The sequence below is a fragment of the Nelusetta ayraudi genome, unplaced genomic scaffold (genome assembly GCF_046127955.1).
Source record: "Nelusetta ayraudi isolate G7.1 ecotype Tasmania unplaced genomic scaffold, CSIRO-AGI_Nayr_v1 ptg000090l, whole genome shotgun sequence".
Classification (NCBI taxonomy): Eukaryota; Metazoa; Chordata; class Actinopteri; order Tetraodontiformes; family Monacanthidae; genus Nelusetta; species Nelusetta ayraudi.
The window spans coordinates 626,956-650,735 of record NW_027466140.1 but is presented as its reverse complement, the minus strand read 5'-3'; the positions used below and the strand labels follow the sequence as shown (position 1 = coordinate 650,735).

General features: G+C 42.3%; 2 protein-coding genes across 6 annotated transcripts in view; both read right to left on the bottom strand.

Annotated features, from left to right (window-relative positions):
- The window catches only part of LOC142902032 (protocadherin alpha-C2-like), a 142,100-nt gene that overhangs the window by 76,399 nt on the left and 41,921 nt on the right, over positions 1-23,780 (bottom strand). Inside the window, exon 1 of one of the 5 annotated variants that reach the window (XM_076046823.1) lies at positions 20,356-22,832. The exons of 3 other annotated variants lie outside the window; for them this stretch is intronic. In XM_076046823.1, coding sequence (XP_075902938.1) covers positions 20,356-22,704 — 2,349 coding nt within the window. In that variant the 5' untranslated portion in view covers positions 22,705-22,832. Of the gene's footprint in view, positions 1-16,727; positions 19,201-20,355; positions 22,833-23,780 lie in introns of those variants that run through there. One more of the 5 variants, XM_076046822.1, reaches the window with a different exon arrangement.
- On the bottom strand, positions 459-4,701 carry LOC142902034 (protocadherin alpha-3-like). Its single transcript, XM_076046825.1, has one exon. It carries the CDS (start codon positions 2,888-2,890, stop codon positions 500-502), a length of 2,391 nt encoding a protein of 796 aa, XP_075902940.1. The 5' UTR covers positions 2,891-4,701; the 3' UTR covers positions 459-499.

Here is a 23,780-nt window from a genome sequence, read left to right as displayed (position 1 = left end):
GGTCATTGAAGGTAACTACATCCATCACCAAAAGAAATTCGTCTCTATGATCAAGTTATGCAGCGAAGAATTTTTGAATGTCATTCGCAAATTTAGAAAAATAAAATAAATAAATAAATAATAATAATGATAATAATAATAATAATAATAATAATAATAATAATAATAATAATAATAATAATAATGATATCATTATTATTTGTTATAAGCACCTTAATGAATGAATAAATACTGCTTGTAAAAGTCATTATTTTTGTTAAGCAAGGTAGTAATTTATATATAAAGTGCATATATACGGAAGAGTTTGTCTTGAGCTATTGCAGCACTGAGAATGATATATTGAACGCACTCACAAATAATGTAAAAATGTATTATAATTTCAAATTCCAATACTGCTAAATACATGTATCACATACAACTTCAACCAAAGGAGCATGTGAGGGAACAACGACAAAACACTTAAGTATAGCGCTACACAATACAACTTGTTGTCATGGCGTTATCTTACCTTCTCTGTGTTGGGTAGAGTCTGAGTTCTGGTAAAAGTGTCTCCTCCATTAATGCTGATCAGTTCAGCATCTACTGGTGGAAACGGGGCGGGGAAAACCACCATGTCACTCTTCAGAGTGTCTGAGCTGAAGCACACGTCATACTGCTGAGTAGCTTTGGAGTAAGACCAGCTCCCATCAGGGTGGGTGGTGATCATGGGGGCGCCGTACTTTCCAAAACCACCGTCTGTCCTGTGACATCTGACCGCTATCAAAGTGATGAGGCTCAGCAGAAAGATCACCGACACTGCCACAATGGCGATCAGCAGATACAGGTTCAAAACAGAAAAGTTCTCCTTCTTCACAGGGGCATGGCTGAACGGAGTCTTCATGTCACCTGCACTCTCCACCACCACCACCTCAATAGACACAGTAGCAGTCAGGGAGGGTTCTCCACTATCAGACACCAGCACCACCAAGGGGTGAGTTTTCAGGTCACTGTCACTCATTCTCCTCTTAGTTTTGATTTCTCCACTGCTGGTCACGATCCTGAACAGGTTGTTTCCTTTGGGATCAGACAGGTGATAAGAAAGCAGCGCATTGTATCCAGAGTCTGCGTCCACAGCCCTGATCTTTGCCACTATCTGTCCCACTTCAGCAGAGTAGGAGATGGTCTCACTGTTGATAGTGCCATGTTCAGAGTAGGGCGGGAGAATAGCTGGACTGTTGTCATTTTCATCTAAAATAAAAACATTGACAGTGACGTTGCTGCTGAGTGGAGGAACACCAGAGTCTGTGGCCTGAACTTGAAACTGGAACGTTTTCAACTCTTCGTAATTAAACGACTGTAGGCTTGATATATCTCCAGTCTCTGCGTTTATGAAAACCATTGCAGATAACGGCAGTGGGTTTGTGTTACTTAAAAACGAGTATCTCACCTGGCTGTTCTGGAGAATGTCAGCATCTGTTGCAGTCACCGTTTTTATTATTTCCCCCACCTGACTGTTCTCCCTCAAGTAAATATTGATCACCGGTTCATGGAACAGTGGCGCATTATCATTCACATCAGAAATGTGTATAGGAAGCACAATTGCACTCGACAGAGGTGGGGTTCCTTTGTCAATGGCCACTATGGTGACGTTGAAGTTTGACGTTTTCTCTCTGTCAAGGGGCCCGCTAACGATTAAAGAATAATAGTTTTTGTAATTTGCATCGAGTTTAAATGGAACAGTGTCTCTGATCTGAATCGTCACCTCACCGTTTTTCCCGCCATCCTTATCAAGGACCGACACGAGAGCAACTGCAACGCCTACAGCAGCGTCTTCTTTCACTGTAGTGAGCAGTGACGTCACTGTGATTTCAGGAGCATTATCATTTACGTCCACCACCTCCACCAGCACTTTACAATAAGCAGACATCGGAGGCTGCCCTTTATCACTTGCTTGTACACGTATCTCAAAGGCTCTCCTATCCTCAAAATCTATGTTGCCTTTTACTTTTATGACCCCTGTTTGGCTGTCTATTTCAAATATATCAAGTACATGATCTTGATCTTTACTTCTGAGTGAATACACAACCTCGCTATTTATACCTTCATCTGCATCACTGGCGTTCACAGTGATTACAGCGGTGCCTGGTGGCGTATTTTCAAGAATTTTGGCCTTATATAAGGCTTTGCTAAATATTGGAACGTTATCATTAATGTCTAGAACATTCACAATGAGCTGTGAGGTGCCTGATTTTGCAGGATTCCCTCCGTCTACCGCGGTCAGTATCATACTTATCACGGGCTGCTTCTCTCTGTCTAAGGCTTTCTGCAGCACTAACTCGGCAGTCACGCTGTCTTCTGCTTTGTGCACAGTCAAAGAGAAATAATCGTTTTGGCTTAATTTGTAAGTACTGACTCCATTTTGCCCCACGTCCGCATCAGTTGCCTCGGATAACTCGAATTTTAGTCCCGGTAGTGTACTCTCTGCGATCTCCAAATGCTGCAGTCCAGTCGAAAACACCGGGGCATTGTCATTTACATCCAAAATATCCACGTCAATACGATAAAGCTTTAAAGGGTTATTCAACACGGCTTCTACACTTACGGAGCATTTAAGTTGTTCAACGCAAAGCTGCTCTCTGTCAATCTTCTCACTGACAAACAGAAAACCCGTCTTCAAATTCACATCGAAAAATGTTCTCTTTGTCCCTGTAACAATTTGAAACATGCGGAGCTCCAGCTCCTGTGGCTTTAGGTTTAGATCCTTTGCGATATTTCCGACCGGAGTCCCAGCGTTTACCTCCTCTGAAATCGAATAGGAGAGCTGTCCAGACACTGCTTCCCAAAAGCAATCCAGGAAAAAACACCAAACATATATCCTCCAAAAATATCTCCATCTGTTATCAAGAGGCATATTTTTGTCCTATGAAGAAATAAAACCATATAACTGTGGTCAGATAAATTTGATCAAATCAGCAGAAGGGAGAATAAATTTCTTTTTAAAAAATGCCGTGTTTGCTTGATCGTCTTTCCTCTTAACAAAGACAGAGGAATGAACCAATGGCATGAAAACGGGAGTGGCTTCGGTCTCTCGGAGACGTCAGTCGTCTTTGACGGATCAACAGCGGCGCCAAGTGGGCAAGTAGGGATCCTGCACATAGTAGGGAACATATAATGACGATTGCAGCGACGTCACACTGAGGAAATACTGATTTAGAAAAAGTGGCGTTTGTTGCTTATCAGCCAAACACAGCACTGAGAGGTGGAAAGTGCATTTCAGCACCACGGACAGTACCGGGAATGCGAGCAGTATGTCCATTGCTTACTGATGTGCCTGTGAGAGCCACACACACACACACACACACACACACACACACACACACACACACACACACACACACACACACACACACACACACACACACACACACACACACACACACACAAGAAAGCCCCAATATTTCAGTTTTACAAAAGTTTTCCCAGTCATGAGGAACTAAATCTTTAATATGCATCTTTAATTCCATGCACACTTTCCAAATCCAAATAAGTAATAAGTATTAAACTAAACATAAAGCTAGCACAAGACGAAATGATAAAAATAAACCAATTAATACATCTTCTTTTCAGTGGTCCTGTTCACCTCCCCACGACCCCATTTTCTTTTGTTTGGCCCAGCTGCAAGGGAAATGAGAGCACACAGATCCAGTTGTTCCACTGTGAATAAATGATGCATAGGTAATATTGGTGTGATGTATTCTGGGTGTTTCGGTCTTTCTCCACATTTCTACACAGACAGTATAGTCATGGGTTTATACACAGTGCCTTATTTGTAATCCCAGGATTAAGGCCTGGATTCTCAACCCCCTGTCCCATTTCCATTCTGAAGCAAACATGATTTGATTTGAAAATATTAATAATCATCACACACTGAGCCTTAGTCATCTGTTAACCCCAAAACACAATAATAATAATGGCACACAAACCATGAACTCTGTGCTCAATTTTCCTAATGCCTGGCAAAAGAAACTGACAGCCACTGTGTTAACCCTCAGCTACATTCTATTGTGCTGACCAGCTGACCCATCAGCCCCAGACAGACTATGATGAAATCCAATGATTCATAGTTTATTTGTAGGTCATTCACTTTACAGCAGTGGCTATAACAGGACATGAGCCTGGATCATCTTTATCATGGTGGCACATTGACTGTGCAGTGGCAGTGGCAAAACATTCCACTCAGATGAAAGTCACTTGTCCTTGTAATTAAAATGTCAGTGTAATTACTAGTAAATCATTTGTTGATTACAAAATCAAACAGTTCCTAATACTCCATGTAAATAGTGTTGAATACATACAGCATTGTTTTCTATCTGAGGTTTCTTGTTAAAGTCCAAGGAGAAAAGGAGAACCAGGAGCAGCAATATCAAAGGGGCAGAGAGAGGAGGGAGTGGGAGGTGAGAGGAAGGGGGTGGCAGGACCGGAAGCTCTCAAGAGCCATGTGTGTGAGTGCATTATTAATCACTGTAATTAAAGGGGGTATCACCAAATATCATCAACAAATGAGCTCATGTATCTCCTCCATCCCAGCTGTAGCCTTACGAATAGCCAAGGGTTGCGTGTGCTCTTCTGTATGTGTGTTACAAGACAGTGTGCTTTACTGCTCATCTGTGTGAGTGTGTGGGGGAAGGGTGCTGCCTGAAAATGCTCCAAGGCAAGTGTCGCCTCCCCCTCCCCCTTTTTTTTTGCACAGCTCTCATCTCTATGGCAACCGCATCTCAAGAACATGCATCACGCATCTACGCACACACTGAGGAAGAGAGAGAGAGGGAGAGAGAGAGAGAGAGAGAGAGAGAGAGAGAGAGAGAGAGAGGAAAAGAGAGAGGGCAATTATGATATATGATGTTAAGTTTGGCTTTTGTTTTTCCCTGATGTGTTCTTCTACATGATGCTTCCTTACACAAAAAGCAAAAGTCAGTCAAACCCACAGTGCTGTGGCGATGTGGACTGTACGAGGCTCTCCACAGTTGGACTGCTCATGCATTGATAATGTAGCGCTGCAACAGCATATTCGTTGTGGCAGATCCACAGCAGCTCTTGCTTCACTTTCCTCCCCCACAGCCCCGCAGAGAGCCTGACCTTTGCAATCAGGCCTGGCCCAACCCACTAGACCAGGGCCCTGGAGACCACCCTCGCCTCTGCAGTGTGGACACCACATCCTTCTTCGTGTGATGAGATTCTGATGTCACTGGCCTTACATTTCGTGTAAAGGATGTTCTGAGCTGAAAACAACACAAGGGGGCAACATTCTCCTTGTGCATTTCTCTGTCTCCTCTGGCACTTATTAAGCATCTTCTTTTTTTCCCCCTTTATTAGCTTAATGCTAAATTTAGTTTCGTTTAAGCAAGTTAATGGATTTGCATTCTTTAACATATTAGTACATATTAAAATAAAACAAATAAAAAGCATTGTAGGAAACAAACCTCACTGAAGCATTAACAAATGCTTCAGTAAAGAGTGGATACTAGTGCTAATTAAATACAGATGCTGCCATAACGTAATGAAAACACAACATGGAATAAACAAATACAAGTGTACAGTGAGAGGGACGAGGAACAGCCCTTAGATGATGAAGATGACTAAAATAGAGGAGGACATAATTACTGCCTGGTTGAACTTGGCTCATTTTTTTAAAGTGACAAACTGACAACTGTGTGACTTCTAAAAAACTGAAGAAAGGTCAAATGTAAGCAAATACAACACTTGAGATGATGGAGGGGTTGGGTCTTAGCTGGCGATATCACCAGTTAATCCAATAACCACTTAATCATTTATTTCCAAATCTGTACTCGCCCCTGCTGGTTTCTGGAGTAAGTAGGACAGGGGCGGGTCCAGGGTAACGTGAGCCGGAACAAGATGGAAAACCAGGGCACAGCAATATGGAGGATGCCCAAACACACGCATGCACTCACCCCTGAGATACAACTAGAGGCACAGAAGCGCTGTTCACTCATTTGGAAAGCACTGGCACAGTGCCCAAAAATAATACATAATTAGTTACTCTACTGTAAAATAATAGGAAGGAGGAGCAGTTCAACATCTGTGCTGCCTTTGTTACATCAGACAGTCAACTCAAGTCAAATATCTTGGCTTGAAAAATAATGAACAAAATAAAGCCAACCAAGGTGATTGTTCAGTGTGTATTCTTTTTTTCAACAAATCATTTTTACACGGTTGGTTACAGCAGAGGTGACATGGGAAGCTGATTGGTTACCTCGCATGAATGTGACTGCAATGGACACCCTGATTGGCTGAGGATTGTGCCTAGAAACAAAGGCAGGACTCTGTGGATCTGTTCTTTCACAGGGCGCAGCCATAATTGATTAAATCCATCCCCTCCTGTTTCCATAGTGATGCTGATGCTGCCCCTTGCTGGTGCCCCTCCCTTACTCCCAACCCCACCCTTTTTTACAAGCACCCACTGCATATGGTAAGGAAAGGAGTTTTTTTTTTTTTTTCTTTAGAGGCTACATGCACTCCCTGCACAGTCTCCTTTGCTTGTGCTATTCTCTGTCTATCATCCACACACAGCAATGGGATAAAGCAAACATTTTTTTTGTGGGATTAAGAATAAATCTAGCGTTGTTGTCAGCCATGGATAACCTAGATTTGTCAATCAGTATTGCACAGGAAGAGGGGACAGACACTGTGTTTGGCTTCAATCAGAAATAAGGAAAAATAGGACAGGACCCACTATACGAGGATCAATACTCATAGAGGGGTTAAATAACAATACCAGTCAATACAATGACAGGCACAGAGTGGTAACATACTAAATCATTGACTATATTGACACACAGCAACACATAACACACTGATCGAGGGCAAACAATTCCCAGCTTTGTCCACGGGGGGGAGCTTTTTAACCCGATCCTTTGTTCTCAGCAGCAAATTCCACCTGCACAAACAGGCACACATTTATGTCAGCTGCAGTGAATGTTATAAAGCAGTATATTAGGTTAGCAAGTTCACACACTTGAAAGCAGTACGCGGGGAACAGATATACTGGCACTCTTGTCGCCTGCCACACGTTTCCCCTGGCTATGGATATTAAAATGTCAGCTCTCAAAGATGCTGTTGAAGATGTGTGTGCATCTCAGCTCACTCTCATCTAGCCAAATAAATATAAGACTGAAGGGGAAATGCAGAGGGATACATCCATGAGTGCAACAGTCCACTGTGTTATAATACCCGCGGATAACCTGCGAAAGGCAAATCACAGCCAGGAGAGACACATGCTCATTTTTTCCCTCTTTCTTCAATTTCTCATACATCTGTAAGGCACACCTGTACGCAAGAACATGACATTGTTCATCATCTATTTTTACTTTCTCATTAGTCATGCAGTACCAAGATGGCAGCAGTTAGTGCAGTGTGAAAAGTGCACTGCAGGTGCCGGCCTGCTGCACCCGGACTTGGCCTATTTCTCTAAATATATACACACACATAGCACAGTCTAAATAATAGAGGGGGATACGGGCCGGCAGAGAATCTGACATTGGAAGAAGGCTGACATCGCTTTGAGAGGTTGCTCTACTTTCCTCAGAAAATGAAAATCACTATTCAAAACGAATGCCTTGACTAGCAAGCATCAGAACCCAGTCTGTTCCTGCTGTCTAAAGATAGAAAACACCTTCTTCCACTTTCATCAGCATCAAAACTTAAAGAGGCACAAAGACAGCAGCCTAGCATGTGTAGCGACAGATGGCCCTGTAAATGGGGTTAGGATGATGAGGACAGAAGCGCAACATTCATGTGGGTTTCAGCTTTAAGGTGAGCAGTTTGTCTGAAGAGTTGAGTTTGCTGAAATGTATTACCACTTATAGTGGCTCCTATGCAAATGTTAATGAAAGTCTTTTCAGAGAGAAAAGACAGAGACAAAATGCACATGAACACAAACGGTGAGGAAATCAAACACAGAAGTGACGCGCGTGCCACTAAAACTTTAGGGTGAGTGACGTTCTAAGTTTCAGTCTGAGCTGTTGCCCTTTCAAAGCTTCTCTTCATGGCATCGTTAAGATGATTCCACCTAATCGCATTAGAGGAGCAACACAGGAGAATTATCACGTTGCAGACCCTGCTAAAGCCATAATCCATGACGACTAGTAATACTGACACCATCATAGAGAATTCCTTAACAAATGTACAGTAGCACACGTGAGGAAATGTTTGTGATATAAACCAAAAAACTGTACTTTTTCTGAAGCTATGATACACAGTTCTACAATAACAAAGTATCAAAATGTGCAGGTATTTATTCTATTCACTGAGTAAACATCTCAGTAATTTACAGGTTATCTCTGCCCCAAAGCACAACCTTTATTTTCCACTCCTCCAGCAGTTGAAGGACAAAGTGAGTTTGGATTAATGCAGACATTAGGGAGTAAACAAGAGCTTAGGGAACACTTACACTCCAGTCTTATCCCGCAGATCCCTTTTTACTGTCTTCGGTAAACAAGCAGACCAAACTGGCCAGTGTTCACATTAGGCAGATTCTCAATTCATTAACTGTAATTTGAGTCATAGGTTTGGACCAGTACTCACAGGAAGATTTGGTTTTAGTTTGCATCATAATGTTTTTGTAAAACTGCTGCTGATATAGCCTGAATGAAATACACAAAGTAGTATATATTGTGACACAACAGAACTAAGTCAATATCCACATTCAACATAATGTAGTATTGACATAATATATCTATTTGACTGATCGAGAAAGCGCGTGAGATAACATTTGTTTAAATATGTGAACGCAGAACTTTTCAAAAAATGTCGTTTTAAAACAGGAAATGAGGTAGAGATTTTGATGACAGTAACATGAAGAGCTGAATAGGTGTTAAAAGTGTGGGGGGGAAATAAGAGCTTATTTATCACTTCCATCAGTGACAACAAATCTTACAACTCTCATAACAAATGCCTGCATGACAGCCTATGAGCACAGCACTATGGAGTAGACATGACGAGATAAGTATGGCAAATCAATCAACAGTCTTCACTGACACCATTACCATGTGACACATGTTGATCCTTATAACACAGTGCAGCATATCGTCAAATCCACAAAGTTCAGAGGGAACCTTCAAATAATAAACACATCAAAGTATATCTAAGACAAAACCTAACTAGAAATGAAACAATGCCAAACAGTTTGCCTTCATTTATTGAGCATTAAAAAACAAAAAACATGATTTTTCATTGGTGTCAATGAAACTTAAAACCAGAGTTTACAGGTACTACCCAGAAAATTAGAATATCTGAAAAGGTTGTTGCATTTCTGCAATTCAACTTAAAAGGTGAATTTGACATATTATATAAACGAATAATATGCAAATCAATATATTTTATATATATATATATACACAAAGAATATTTTATTTCTTTGTGTTTTGCTGATCAGGTCTTGCAGCTTAAAAAAAGATTAAATTCAAAAACTCAGAAAATTAGTTTGTGGGTTTGTGGTTTTGATAAGCTGAAAATTTTAATCAGCAAAGTTACAACAAGGAACTGCTTGAGATATGTCAATTTGCGAGTTATGGCTCAATAAAATTTGTTGGTTTCGTCTTTTATGTTAAATTGCCAAAATAAAAAAAAAACTTTTACTTGATATTCTAATTTTTCGAGTAGTACCTGTACATAGGGAGGAAAAAAACCATAAAGGACATATAAGAAAAAAAATATATAAGGGAATGTTATCCAAATCAAACTCTAATGGATGGAGAACTCTGCTCCTGTAGTCTCTCTGCCTTATAGGCATTCATAGATGTAAAAGCCAACTACGTCTAACAACAATTAACTAAAATGCTCACTTCCAGGATTTGTCTGAAGGGGACACGCGTTAAACTTTTTGCAGAGACTTACATCTCTCTACAGCTGATGTAGGAGGTAAAAATAATAATAACAATAACAATAATAATAATAATAATAATAATAATAATAATAATAATAATAATAATGTGTAACGCATTCAGCTCTTGTCACAGTTCCAGTTTCTACTGAGCAATGGAAACAGAGAGATGCAAGAAAGGGCACTCACAAATAACACAATATACTGAGATGACAATCAGCAGTTAAGAAGAAATGAAGGCGAAAGCAACCCTGTGTTATAAGTTTCAGCCATTTTTTAAACAGCTTGCAGTTACATGACGATACAGGAGGGGGCATAAGGAGAAGGAGCAGACAGTGGAATATGTGGATGTGTAGGAGGACGATAGGAGTGATAAATAAAATCAGCGAACAAGATTTTCTTCTTGCAAGGATTATAATGCAGAGATTTCGAAAAAAAAAAAAAAACAACAACAACTAAAAAAAACAATATTAGGGAATGAGGTGATAACCAGAAGGAACACATTTGATACAGGAGAGAAATGGGGTAGAGATGATGAGAACAAAGGCGGTGGGGAATAGCGAGGGAGAGCCAGTCGGTGGGAGGAGAGAGCGGGATCTGAATCAGGCTTACAGCAGTCGTACTCATCTTCCACACCCATGTCTCATTCTTATATTCATACGCTGCACCCACCGCAAGATGGCGGGAAATGTGTCGGGGCATTCGCCAATCCATCCACCTACACACACTGTCCTTTAAGTGTCCGCAAGCTAGCGGAACACCTTATCGCTCACTTAGCCCAAATGCCAAAGTTCATTTCGTCATGACAGATGGTTCAGCTAAGAATAAAACGCAGCAGTATTGCTCCACAAAAATAAAAAGCTACATGTGGGATGAGATGACTCACCCTTTGTATGTAACAGCTCACTGGTGCATGCACAAAAAGATGACCAGGTGCAGTAATATATATTTAATATATATATATATATATATTTATTGTGTGTGTGTGTGTGTGTGTGTGTGTGTGTGTGTGTGTGTGTGTGTGTGTGTAGATAGATAGATAGATAGTGTGTGTGTATGTGTGTGTAGATAGATAGATAGATAGTGTGTGTGTATGTGTGTGTAGATAGATAGATAGATAGATAGATAGATAGAGTGTGTGTGTGTGTGTATGCGCGCACACACACGCAGGAACAGTTACATGCTTCACGCAAGGAGGTAAACACCTTCTTTTTGCAGCAATGTGCCTTTCCGTGACACAAATACCAGCTATTTGTGACCAGACCACTTAATAAACAGTCTGTGCTGTTTTAATTAATGGCACAAAACTGAGAGCTCATACAAATTGTCAAAATCAGAGAGAAACAGTTTACAGTAAAATCAGCTTCCTTCATGCGCCGACCCCTAAAAAACAACGCACTCTCTTACTCAAAGGCAAAACATTTACCCAGCGTGATTAGTTGTGGCATTAGAAAGGGGAGCATAGAACATTGCAGCTTCAGAGTGGACCCCTCTGATCTCATCAGTGTGTAACTCTAAATAAAAACAGCATGGGGTTTTAATCTAACTAGGCCACAGCCACCAACCACTACAGTCAGACACTCGGAGGGAACAACGCGGGGAAAGTGATGGTGAACCCCTCAACAAAAACACTGATTTCCCTTCAAACACCTGTATGGATTCTGTGTGTCTGTATGCGTGCTTCATCTCATAACATGATTCTAGTTTTCAGGATATGTGACACCTGTACCTTCGCGGCAGCCTTAACCTGAAACGAGAGTTTTCTGTATTTCAACAAGTTTTACTCCGTGTTGCTGGCAGTTGTGCGCGCGCTCTTGCTTTGACCCCTGCGTCAGTCCAATCCTGCGGGCACGCAGCAATGACCTAAGCAGAGCGGCAGATGTTGTGTCTGAATGAATGCTGATGCTGAACAAGAGGAGTGCAGACCCACATCTGTTCTAATCTCTGTTGATTCAGGGAGAAAAAAAAAGCTGTAAAAATAGCACAGGGGCCTAGCCGCAGCTAACAGAGCATCAGTTATTACATCAGACAGGAAGACACATGGCTAGACCGACTGCATTGTTTCTTGACATCTTTTTGATATCATTTTTAGATTTCAGCACAGCAGAATGAATTGAGTTTTGTTTGTTTTTTTTAAAAGAGGGGGAAAAAAGTTAGCACACTTAATTTATTAGTGTTGAAGAGCTCACAAGTACATCCAATGGCAATGACCTTCAGGTGAAGCCATAACGACTCGATTCAGCTGCTGCAGCATCCAACATGCCCGAGTCCACACGGCCATGAGTCAATGGAGTGAAACCTAATGAAACTGAGGGCTTATATAACTCTGTGGTAGTGAGGACAAAGGGTCAGACCCACTCATACTTTAACAGGCATAAAAGGGGGGAGTGACCAGTAACAAAGAGAGAGAAAAAAAATGAATCGCTTAAATCATGACTATTCCCAGTGAATTGAGGTAACCAGATCAGGCAAATGAAAATAAAAAGGGCAGGTCTCCTTATCAGCGTGGAAGATCCAGGTCTGACCTACATAAGTGAGAGCGGTGACAAGCCTCACATCAAAGCCACACATGGCTCTGAACCAGTCTCATCGTGTTCCAGGACAAATGACAAGAGTGCAAGGAGCTGAGCCAGGAGTCTTGGCCTGAAGTTAACAGCCCGACGGCCGCCTGCAATGCAAATTTTGACCCACTGACACTGATTTTACCCCTATTAACTCTTCAGAAAAACAAATGAAAAGTGCATGTTGCCCCACCTTATTATGATTCTCAGACAGTTGCAGTCACAAAAAGCTCATAAGTCGCTTTTTTTTCCTACTACGTTTCAGCATACAACAATGAGCAAAATAATACAATTAGGAATATAAATGCTCTAATTTCATATAGAGGAGATATATTTCTCTTGTCATGTAGCAACTTGCTGATGTTAGAAGCAACCTCCTGCTTTAATATAATTTAACAATAACAACAATACATTTCCTATTTAACTACAGAGAGGAAAAGCTGCAAGACACAGGTACACAATTCCCAGCTCGCAAAAGCCAAAAGCACACATTTATGACCAACATAGTTGTTTTTTTGTAGAACAATATACAATGTTTCAACTCAACATCTCATCACCGCAATGTCAGCAAGTCTTCATCCTTACAGTCTTTGCAATGTCTAATTGCAGAACTGCTGAGGAAAAGGAAAGAAAGACTTTTTAGAAAAAAAAACACAGAAAACTGCAGAAAAGAAAACACTGCGCAAGCCAAGCGTCCACACCAACAGACTAGTTTGATTTTTGTTGGCAAATCAAGTTAATAGATACAAATACAGAGTGCACTATTGCGAAAGTTTAAGAGTTGTCTGTGCAATTCTTAATGTATTTTAATTAATTATTAAATTGAGAGTCCACTCCAAAATCCTGGGGAAAAACATCACATTTGACCTTTTACTCTCTGCACAACAGACATCTGATCTTTCACAAAGTCACTTCTGTGACTTCCAATCACCAAAGACCTTCTTGTTGTGCTCTGTTGTTCCTCCCGTCTCAGCCTGTGTCCCCCTTCACTCCCGTGAAAGTGGCTCCCCGTAAACAGGATTAGCCACACGAGACTATATGTGATGTATCGTGCATGCGTGTGCGTATTTGAGCAGACCGCAAGCGTGTGGGAAGTGTGAACATAAAGATAGTAGCTGTTTTGTGTGTGTGTGTGTGTGTGTGTGTCTTTGCGTGTGTGCAATGTGTGTGTAAATTAGATTACCATCACTGCAGCTGACCCCAATGTGAGAGGAGCCATCATCCCACAAAGCTGCAGCAATGAGAGAGAATGTGTCCTACTGACACACAACAGCACGCGCGGCATCCCGAGCCGTGACCCCCACAGGCATGAGGCACGGAGACGCAGAGATAAAGAGCATGTGGCCGAACAGGGGACGGAGGCAGACGGCGGGAGGAAAGACAGAAAATGACAGAGGGGCTGAAAAGGATGGTGTGTGAAAGACGAAAGGAAGGGCAGAGACGATACGTGCAGTGGCAAAAAAGGAGGCCAAGACTCAGATGGGGGGAGGGGAAAACCGAGCGTGACAGCAACGTAGAGTGGGGAGGAGAGGAGAGGAGAGGAGAGGAGGAACGCATGGTGTGCACACAGAGGGCAACGCTGCAAAGATGGAGGGAGCCATTGCGTAAAGGCAAACAGCAGCAAACAAAGCAGGGCACGCTGCAATTGACAGCCTCCATGCATGAAAACATTTATTAGGGTCTTTTAAAATGAATTTGTTTGGGTAGCAAAGAGACTAATAAAGACAACGAGACGAAACAACATAAATGCATGTCTAAAAAGCACAAGAAGCAACTGTGGGGGGGGGGAAGAGAAAATAAAGAGAAGATGTGGTTGTGTTTTCTGTGCAAATAAAGCAGATCAACCTCTATTTAAAAAAATATATATATATGTACATAAGCAGATATACAGTAGATTCAGTCGTCCTCTATGTCTTTGAGCCTCTGACATGCGACTCATTCACTTGCCTCCGAAACTGTGACGCTGACTGCGACTTAATGAGGATTGCAGCCGCTTTACATTGTACACATACATTATAAAGCACGAGGGTGTTTGCACTGTGAGTGGGGCAGGCTGGAGGAGACACGCAACATGCAAACGCAATTGCACCGATGTGCCGAGGCAGCCAGGCAGACGGATGAAGAGCCCCCGGAGCAAAACAGCCACACCCCCACGGAAGAGAGCAGGCGCCGTACTACGAGAGATGTGCTGTGCTTAATGTTGTTGTTGCTGCTGCTGCTGCTGCTGCTGCTGCTGCTGCTGCTGCTGCTGCTGCTGCTGCTGCTGCTGCAGTGCTGCACAGGAATGTGTCAGTTGACACTATGATCCAGACAATCGAGGTTTCCTTCAGCGCGTTAGCCTGGCATTGTGATTTGCAAAGAATCCTGCCGCTCTCCCCTTCTTATTTTGCTCACTCCCCCGCCATAACGTGCCATGCGGGTGCAACATAACACCACTGACAGAGAAGTCAGTGACTCTCTCGCTCATAACTGGCTCGGGGTGAAATAAGAGACAGCCAACGTGATCCACTCACACTGCCCGGCGTGTTTTAGGTTTAATACATTTTAATCGCTGCAATAAATCTTTTCCAGGCATCTGCTGTCCAGGCACAGCTTAGCACTGCGGTTACTGCACTGCAAAAAAAAAAAAAGATGATTTTCCCTCACCCAGCAACATGAAACATAAAAGGTGCATAAACAAAGAGAGGCAGCCTGTTCATACTATAAGTGGATCTATTTCAAAATAAAAGTAGACAGCGCAGCTGAAGGGCTCATGACACACAGCTGATGTTCAGCTCTCTTCAGTGTTCATCCTCCAACTGTGTTATTTCACTTGATGCTCAGTGCCTCAACCTATGCCATCCGCTTCACATATCAGTATTATAAAAAAAAATCAAAGGTTGACCCAGTTGTTAGAGAGAGAAGATTATTCCCGCACTACAGAAATATCTAATTAGAAGCTTTGCCGCCACTGCCTTGACCACTGCTGCTAAATGTGCACCATCTGTTGCCTGATTTCCCACATCATAATCCACAGCATCTAAATGAATCTATTTCCATTAAATATTGCGAGGTGTCTATAACAACACAAAAGCCACTTCGACAAGCCCCCACCTCCCCCCACTCTGCTCCTCCCCCTCTCCAACCCTCCCCCCGCATCCTCTTCCGCTGCTGTTGCTAGGACCGCCGAAGCTAAGTCTGTGAACAAACCCAGTCGACTCTCCTCGTGCGTTGCTATGGGCAACGCACAGTGTTCAGCAGAGGATCCACCCAGCATGCCGACCGACACACATGTGATAAAATGTGACCTATTTTTTGAATCAGTCGAAAAGGGATCATCTGTACGAGAGAGAATGTGTGTGTGTGTGGGAGCATCTATTCTCAAACAGTACGCGCTCTTTCACATCAGCTTCAAGGATTTTGAAGCTCAAAAAAAAGTCAACTAAATTAAAAATAGCAACTATATTGATTGCTGCTCTGCAGTCCGGGAATCAGCATAGACCCCTGTGGAAGCAGAGCAGAGTGCTTCATCTCTACCTGACTCCCAGTACATTGTGATTCACTGCACACCAGCCGCAGGCTCCCACTCCCCCTCTCTGTCATCGCTGCAGCCATTGACGGACCACTGAATCATCGTAACCACACCAGTGAGCACGGACCTCAGTCAGTCGGTCAGCTACGTTGTCTGATACACGCAACATCCCTCATAGATGGCTGCATAAAGCAGCAGGAAAAAAATGAATAAAAATGTATTGCAACATAATGCTTTTGACTGACTATATATGGATTGGGATCCGGAAGTTCCTTTCAATGTCCATATTTTCCCGATAAGGTCTGCTCAAATTATGAATTTATATGACCTCTCATGAGATAACCCCTTTTGGCCTAAAATAGACAAGGAACATTTTAAATTATTTATAGCTGGAGGTGCTCAGCGCCTAGAGTGCACACTATTCACTGGTCTGAAAGAAGTCATAAAACAATCATTCTGACCCACTAAGTCTTTCAGAGAAAGGTTCAACTTAAAGAATTTCTTTTGACATGACAAAGAAAATTAAATAAGAATATCATAGCACATCATTAATGGCAGCTTTATCAACTGAGACAATAATGCAAGTAATGAACTCACATTATCACATCATAAAATCATATTGTCTGAAAATAGACAATACTGACATATGAAAAAAACCAACCATACTTTGAACCTCAAAAATGAACTGTACTGAAGTCACTCCCTCATGATTCCTATCAAGTCAAATGAGGCCTGCATGTGACCAAGAACAAAATCTAACCAAAAGTATCTTTCTTACCTCATCAGAAGTCTTCCTCCTGTCAGGGAGAACCAGTGTGTTGGCATGACTGCCAGGAACTATAGTGGATCCAATACTCATCCTGGGTCCAACTAACATGTACCGCTTGTCTCCTGATCTGTACTGGATGCTGTGACATAGTGTCCCATCATAATTTGTCTCTTGGAGGTATTTAGAGGTGTAGTCTGTAGACTTGGAGCACTGCATTGCAATCAGCACTATGATACTGATGATAAAAAGCACTGACACTGAGCCCAAAGTTATCATCAGATAAAAAGTCACATTACTGTCCTCATCATCCGTCGCAGAACTCTTCACATCAGAAGCAGCAAAAGCCTCTTTGGGCTCCACCAGTTTGACAGTGACACTGGCTGTTGCTGAGAGTGACACGTTGCCATTGTCTTTCACCAGTATGACCAGTTTGTGCTCAGCCTCGTCTGTCTCTGTGAAGGAGCGAAGTGTTCTGATCTGTCCTGTGTAGCGGTCCAAACCAAACAGACTGTGGTCACTCACTTCCTGCAGTGAGAACAGCAACCAGCCGTTATATCCTATATCAGCGTCATAGGCTCTGACTTTGGTCACCAACTTCCTTGCCTCCATATTGCGGGGAATCTCCACCACACCTTCAGCAGAGCTGTTGGAGCTGAGTGGAAACAGGATGACTGGAGCGTTGTCGTTCTGGTCCAGAATGAACACGTTCACTGTGACGTTGCTGCTCAGTGATGGACTTCCAGAGTCTGTGGCAACAACTTGGAAGTGGAATTTTTTCAGAGTCTCATAGTCAAAGCTCTTTAGTGCCATTATATCGCCAGTTTCTGAGTTAATATTTAAGAATGATGCCACTTTTTTACGTCCCTCCTCATTTCTCACAATGCTGTATGATATTCGAGCATTATCCCCCTCATCACAATCAAGGGCCTTCACTGAAAATAAAGACACTCCTGCAGCATTGTTCTCTGTAACATAAAAAGTGTACGGACTCATTGAAAACTCCGGAACATTATCATTCACATCAGACACAATCACACTTATCGTCCTTTGAGACGATAGGACCTGCTCACCTGCATCTTTAGCAAGTATAGTAATGTCATAGTTTGACTGAAGTTCTCTATCCAGCTTGGATTTAGTAACTACAGAATACATATTGTCTTGTAAAGAAGGTGTTAAAATAAATGGGACATCCTCTGTTATGTAGCAGATGACTTTGCCATTTGCACCTGAGTCATCGTCATTTACACTGATCAGTGCAACCGTTGTCCCAGGTTTGGAGTCCTCAGAAATGGCTTTTGAGAAGGACATCACCTCAATCTCAGGTGCGTTATCATTCAGGTCTGCTATGGTTATCACAACACTTTTTTCGGTTGATAGAGGAACTGTGCCTTTATCAGATGCCTTTATATTTATTTCATATCTGTCTTTAACTTCATAATCTAGTAGTCCCTTGACAATAATTTCACCTGTGTCAGGAACAACTTCAAATAGTTTACGCAATTTAGCATTAACATGATTACCTAATGAATAAACTACCTCCCCATTTAAACCATCATCTAAATCTGTGGCATTGACTTGCAATACAGTTGTGCCAACAGGTGAATTTTCATACAGCACCGTAGAATACGAGTCTTTGGCAAAAACTGGCATGTTGTCATTTACGTCTAAAACATTAATAATTATCACCATAGTTCCTGACTTAGCAGGCTTCCCTCCATCCGTGGCGGTCAGCAGCAATCTGTGACTTCCTGCCGATTCTCTGTCCAGAGGTTTATGCAATAACAACACGGGAACTTTCCCATCGTCCCCTCCATCCTTCACCTCCAAGCGAAAATGTTCATTTTGACTCAACTTATAATGTTGAACAGAAAACACGTCACTGTCGGGATCACGAGCGCCTTGCAACTGAAATCGTGCCCCGCTTAAAGCAGATTCTGAAATCTCTAAATTAGTCTCGTTTTCGGGGAAGGTGGGAGAGTGATCGTTCACATCCAGAATCTCGATGGAGACGTAATGCACCTCTAACGGGTTTTCTAACACCGTCTTTATGTTGACGTTGCAGGTACCGGTCCGCTCGCACACCTCTTCGCGGTCGATTTTCCGGTTCACGCGTAACATCCCGTTATTGTCCAGCTGGAACAAAGACTCGGACGATCCGGACACGATGCGAAATCCTCTGGCATTTAAAGCGTTGGCGTCCACTCCTAAATCTTTCGCGATATTTCCAACAGCAGAACCCACGCCGAGCTCTTCTGGAATGGAGTAACGTAGCTGAGCCGAGGCAACGGTGAACGTTAGGTTCAACGAAACAACGAGGATCAGCAGGCACAACAGCCACCAGCGTCCTCGTCGTGCCATGTTGGCTAAAAAACAAGCAGGACGCAAATGAAAATGAAATCCAGTCCACAAATGAACGTGCCTTTCAAAAACAAAACTGGAAAATCGCGAACATCATATAATCGGTATTCCACGTCAAGCCACGGAAGCCAGCGCCCGAACGCGCACCACGCCGCAAAATAGCATTTGGGTGATGACGTAGAGGACGATCTGCCGACAGTCGCTCGTTTCTACAAGCAGTGACACCAAGCGAGCTGAGAAAGCAATGCACACACACGTTTCACGACAAATAACACATTGTTGGACGAGGTTTAAAGTTACAAGACGCCAGCATTGCAACTTCAAGACGCATATGAAGTTGCAACACTGTAAAGGCGTTAGAATAAAAAAAAAAAAAAGAAGTTTTGGAAGTTCATGACGTTCAACAAACGTGTTCATATTCAGCACAATGTTCAAAGCAAGAAGGCACAGGAGCAACAACCTTCAGCACCATGGACAGTGAACCTCAATCAACACAAATGAGCCTCAGGAGTGATCACAACAGTTGCTCACAGGGACAGGGAAACTTAATACACACAACTGCCAAAAAAGTTCAAGATAGAACAGTCGAAACAGTGTAAAGTTTTAAGAACTATGCACACCACAGTATGGGTAAATAAAGATGCCAAACGTGTCAGGGTGCAACTTAAAAATTGTGTAAATGCAAAAATTTGGCGTGAAAAAAACCCCTAAAACAAAGGTACAGGCTGCAACGTCATATGACTTCATAATTATGTTCATTATCTACAGCAAACTTGTTCCTATTAACCAGATTGCTCTGAAAAATGATTGGGAACTTCAAAGTTCTGCATTAACACAGCAAACAAGAAACAACACATCTGCAACAAGTGTGACCACATCAGTGGCAACTATGGAAAATTTGAAAAAATGCCTGAACGTTCATCTGGATCCAAATAAGTTGTCCGTTTCTCCACTGATCATTACTGGATACTGTGACACAGTGTGTCATCATAATCAATCTCAGTATTGGATTTGGAGAGTAGTCTGCATCATTATTGCATTGCAATTTTTATGCAGGATCTGCGCAGTAATGTGTCATGTGTAGTGTTAAAAAAATAATTTCACTAAGAGTAAATAAAATTACAATGTACCTGTAGAAATGCAATAACCCCAACCTTATCTGAAACTACACACTCTGAAGAGTCACACAACCAAAATGCATCACAATATAGTGAAAATAGATGAAAACATTTTTATGAAAAGGATAATTATTTGAAAGTTCTGACCAAATTTATCTTACCTCATCAGAAGTCTTCCTCCTATCAGGAAGAACCAGTGTGTTTGCATGACTGCCAGGAACTATAGTGGATCCAATACTCATCCTGGGTCCAACTAACATGTACCGCTTGTCTCCTGATCTGTACTGGATGCTGTGACATAGTGTCCCATCATAATTTGTCTCTTGGAGGTATTTAGAGGTGTAGTCTGTAGACTTGGAGCACTGCATTGCAATCAGCACTATGATACTGATGATAAAAAGCAGTGACACTGAGCCCAGAGTTATCATCAGATAAAAAGTCACATTACTGTCCTCATCATCCGTCGCAGAACTCTTCACATCAGAAGCAGCAAAAGCCTCTTTGGGCTCCACCAGTTTCACAGTGACAGTGGCTGTTGCTGAGAGTGACACGTTGCCATTGTCTTTCACCAGTATGACCAGTTTGTGCTCAGCCTCGTCTGTCTCTGTGAAGGAGCGAAGTGTTCTGATCTGTCCTGTGTAGCGGTCCAAACCAAACAGACTGTGGTCACTCACTTCCTGCAGTGAGAACAGCAACCAGCCGTTATATCCTATATCAGCGTCATAGGCTCTGACTTTGGTCACCAACTTCCTTGCCTCCATATTGCGGGGAATCTCCACCACACCTTCAGCAGAGCCATTGGAGCTGAGTGGAAACAGGATGACTGGAGCGTTGTCGTTCTGGTCCAGAATGAACACGTTCACTGTGACGTTGCTGCTCAGTGATGGACCTCCAGAGTCTGTGGCAACAACTTGGAAGTGGAATTTTTTCAGAGTCTCATAGTCAAAACTCTTAAGAGCGAGGATGTCTCCACTCTCAGAGTTAATATTTAAGAATGATGCCACTTTTTTACGTCCCTCCTCATTTCTCACAATGCTGTATGATATTCGAGCATTATCCCCCTCATCACAATCAAGGGCCTTCACTGAAAATAAAGACACTCCCGCAGCATTGTTCTCTGTCACATAAAAAGTGTACGGACTAGTTGAAAACTCCGGAACATTATCATTCACATCAGACACAGTCAAACTTATCGTCCTTTGAGATGATAGGACCTGCTCACCTGCATCTTTAGCAAGTATAGTAATGTCATAGTTTGACTGAAGTTCTCTATCCAGCTTGGATTTAGTAACTACAGAATACATATTGTCTTGTAAAGAAGGTGTTAAAATAAATGGGACATCCTCTGTTATGTAGGAGATGACTTTGCCATTTGCACCTGAGTCATCATCATTTACACTGATCAGTGCAACCGTTGTCCCAGGTTTGGAGTCCTCAGCAATGACTTTTGAGAAGGACATCACCTCAATCTCAGGTGCGTTATCATTCAGGTCTGCTATGGTTATCACAACACTTTTTTCGGTTGATAGAGGAACTGGCCCTTTATCAGATGCCTTTATATCAATTTCATATCTGTCTTTAACTTCATAATCTACTTGTCCCTTTACAATAATTTCACCTGTGTCAGGAACAACTTCAAATAGTTTACGCAATTTAGTATTTACATTATTGCCAAATGAATAAACTACCTCCCCATTTAACCCATCATCTAAATCTGTGGCATTGACTTGCAATACAGTTGTTCCTATTGGTGAATTTTCATACAGCACTGTGGAATATGAGTCTTTAGAAAAAACTGGCATGTTGTCATTTACGTCTATAACATTAACAATGATGGTCATACTTCCCGACTTAGCAGGCTTCCCTCCATCCGTGGCTGTCAGCAACAACCTGTGACTTCCTGCCGATTCTCTGTCCAGAGGTTTATGCAATAACAACAAGGGAATTTTCCCATCTTCCCCTCTATCCTTCACCTCCAAGCGAAAATGTTCATTTTGACTCAACTTATAATGTTGAACAGAAAACACGTCACTGTCGGGATCACGAGCGCCTTGCAACTGAAATCGTGCCCCGCTTAAAGCAGATTCTGAAATCTCTAAATTAGTCTCGTTTTCGGGGAAGGTGGGAGAGTGATCGTTCACATCCAGAATCTCGATGGAGACGTAATGCACCTCTAACGGGTTTTCTAACACCGTCTTTATGTTGACGTTGCAGGTACCGGTCCGCTCGCACACCTCTTCGCGGTCGATTTTCCGGTTCACGCGTAACATCCCGTTATTGTCCAGCTGGAACAAAGACTCGGACGATCCGGACACGATGCGAAATCCTCTGGCATTTAAAGCGCTGGCGTCCACTCCTAAATCTTTCGCGATATTTCCAACAGCAGAACCCACGCCGAGCTCTTCCGGAATGGAGTAACGTAGCTGAGCCGAGGCAACGGTGAACGTTAGGTTCAACGAAACAACGAGGATCAGCAGGCACAACAGCCACCAGCGTCCTCGTCGCGCCATGTTGGCTAAAAAAAAACAAGCAGGACGCAAATGAAAATGAAATCCAGTCCACAAATGAACGTGCCTTTCAAAAACAAAACTGGAAAATCGCGAACATCATATAATCGGTATTCCACGTCAAGCCACGGAAGCCAGCGCCCGAACGCGCACCACGCCGCAAAATAGCATTTGGGTGATGACGTAGAGGACGATCTGCCGACAGTCGCTCGTTTCTACAAGCAGTGACACCAAGCGAGCTGAGAAAGCAATGCACACACACGTTTCACGACAAATAACACATTGTTGGACAAGGTTTAAAGTTACAAGACGCCAGCATTGCAACTTCAAGACGCATATGAAGTTGCAACACTGTAAAGGCGTTTGAATAAAAAAAAAGAAGTCTTCGAAGTTCATGACGTTCAACAAACGTGTTCATATTCAGCACAATGTTCAAAGCAAGAAGGCACAGGAGCAACAACTTTCAGCACCATGGACAGTGAAAATCAATCAACACAAATGAGCCTTAGGTGTGATCACATCAGTTGCTCACAGGGTCTGGCAAAATTAATACACACAACTGCCAAACAAGTTCAAGAAAGAACAGTCAAAACAGTACAAAGTTTTAAGAACTATGCACACCACAGTATGGGTAAATAAAGATGCCAAACATGCGTAAGGGTGCAACTTAAAAATTTTCTAAATGCACTGCTTTGAAGTGGGAAAAAAATAAAAATAAAACAAAGGTACAGGCTGCAACGTCATATGACTTCATAATTATGTTCATTATCTACAGCAAACTTGTTACTATTAATCAGATTGCTCTGAAAATGATTTGGAGCTGCAAAGTTCTGCATTAACACAGCAAACAAGAGACAACACATCTACCACGAGTGTGAGCACATCAGTGGCAACAATGGAAAATTTGAAGAAATGCCTGAACATTCATGTGGATCCAAATAAATTGTCATGTTTCACTCCTGATAGTTACTGGATGCTGTGACACAGTGTGTCATCATAATCAATCTCAGTATTGGATTTGGAGAGTAGTCTGTATCATTATTGCATTGCAATTTTAAAGAAGGATCTGCACTGTAATT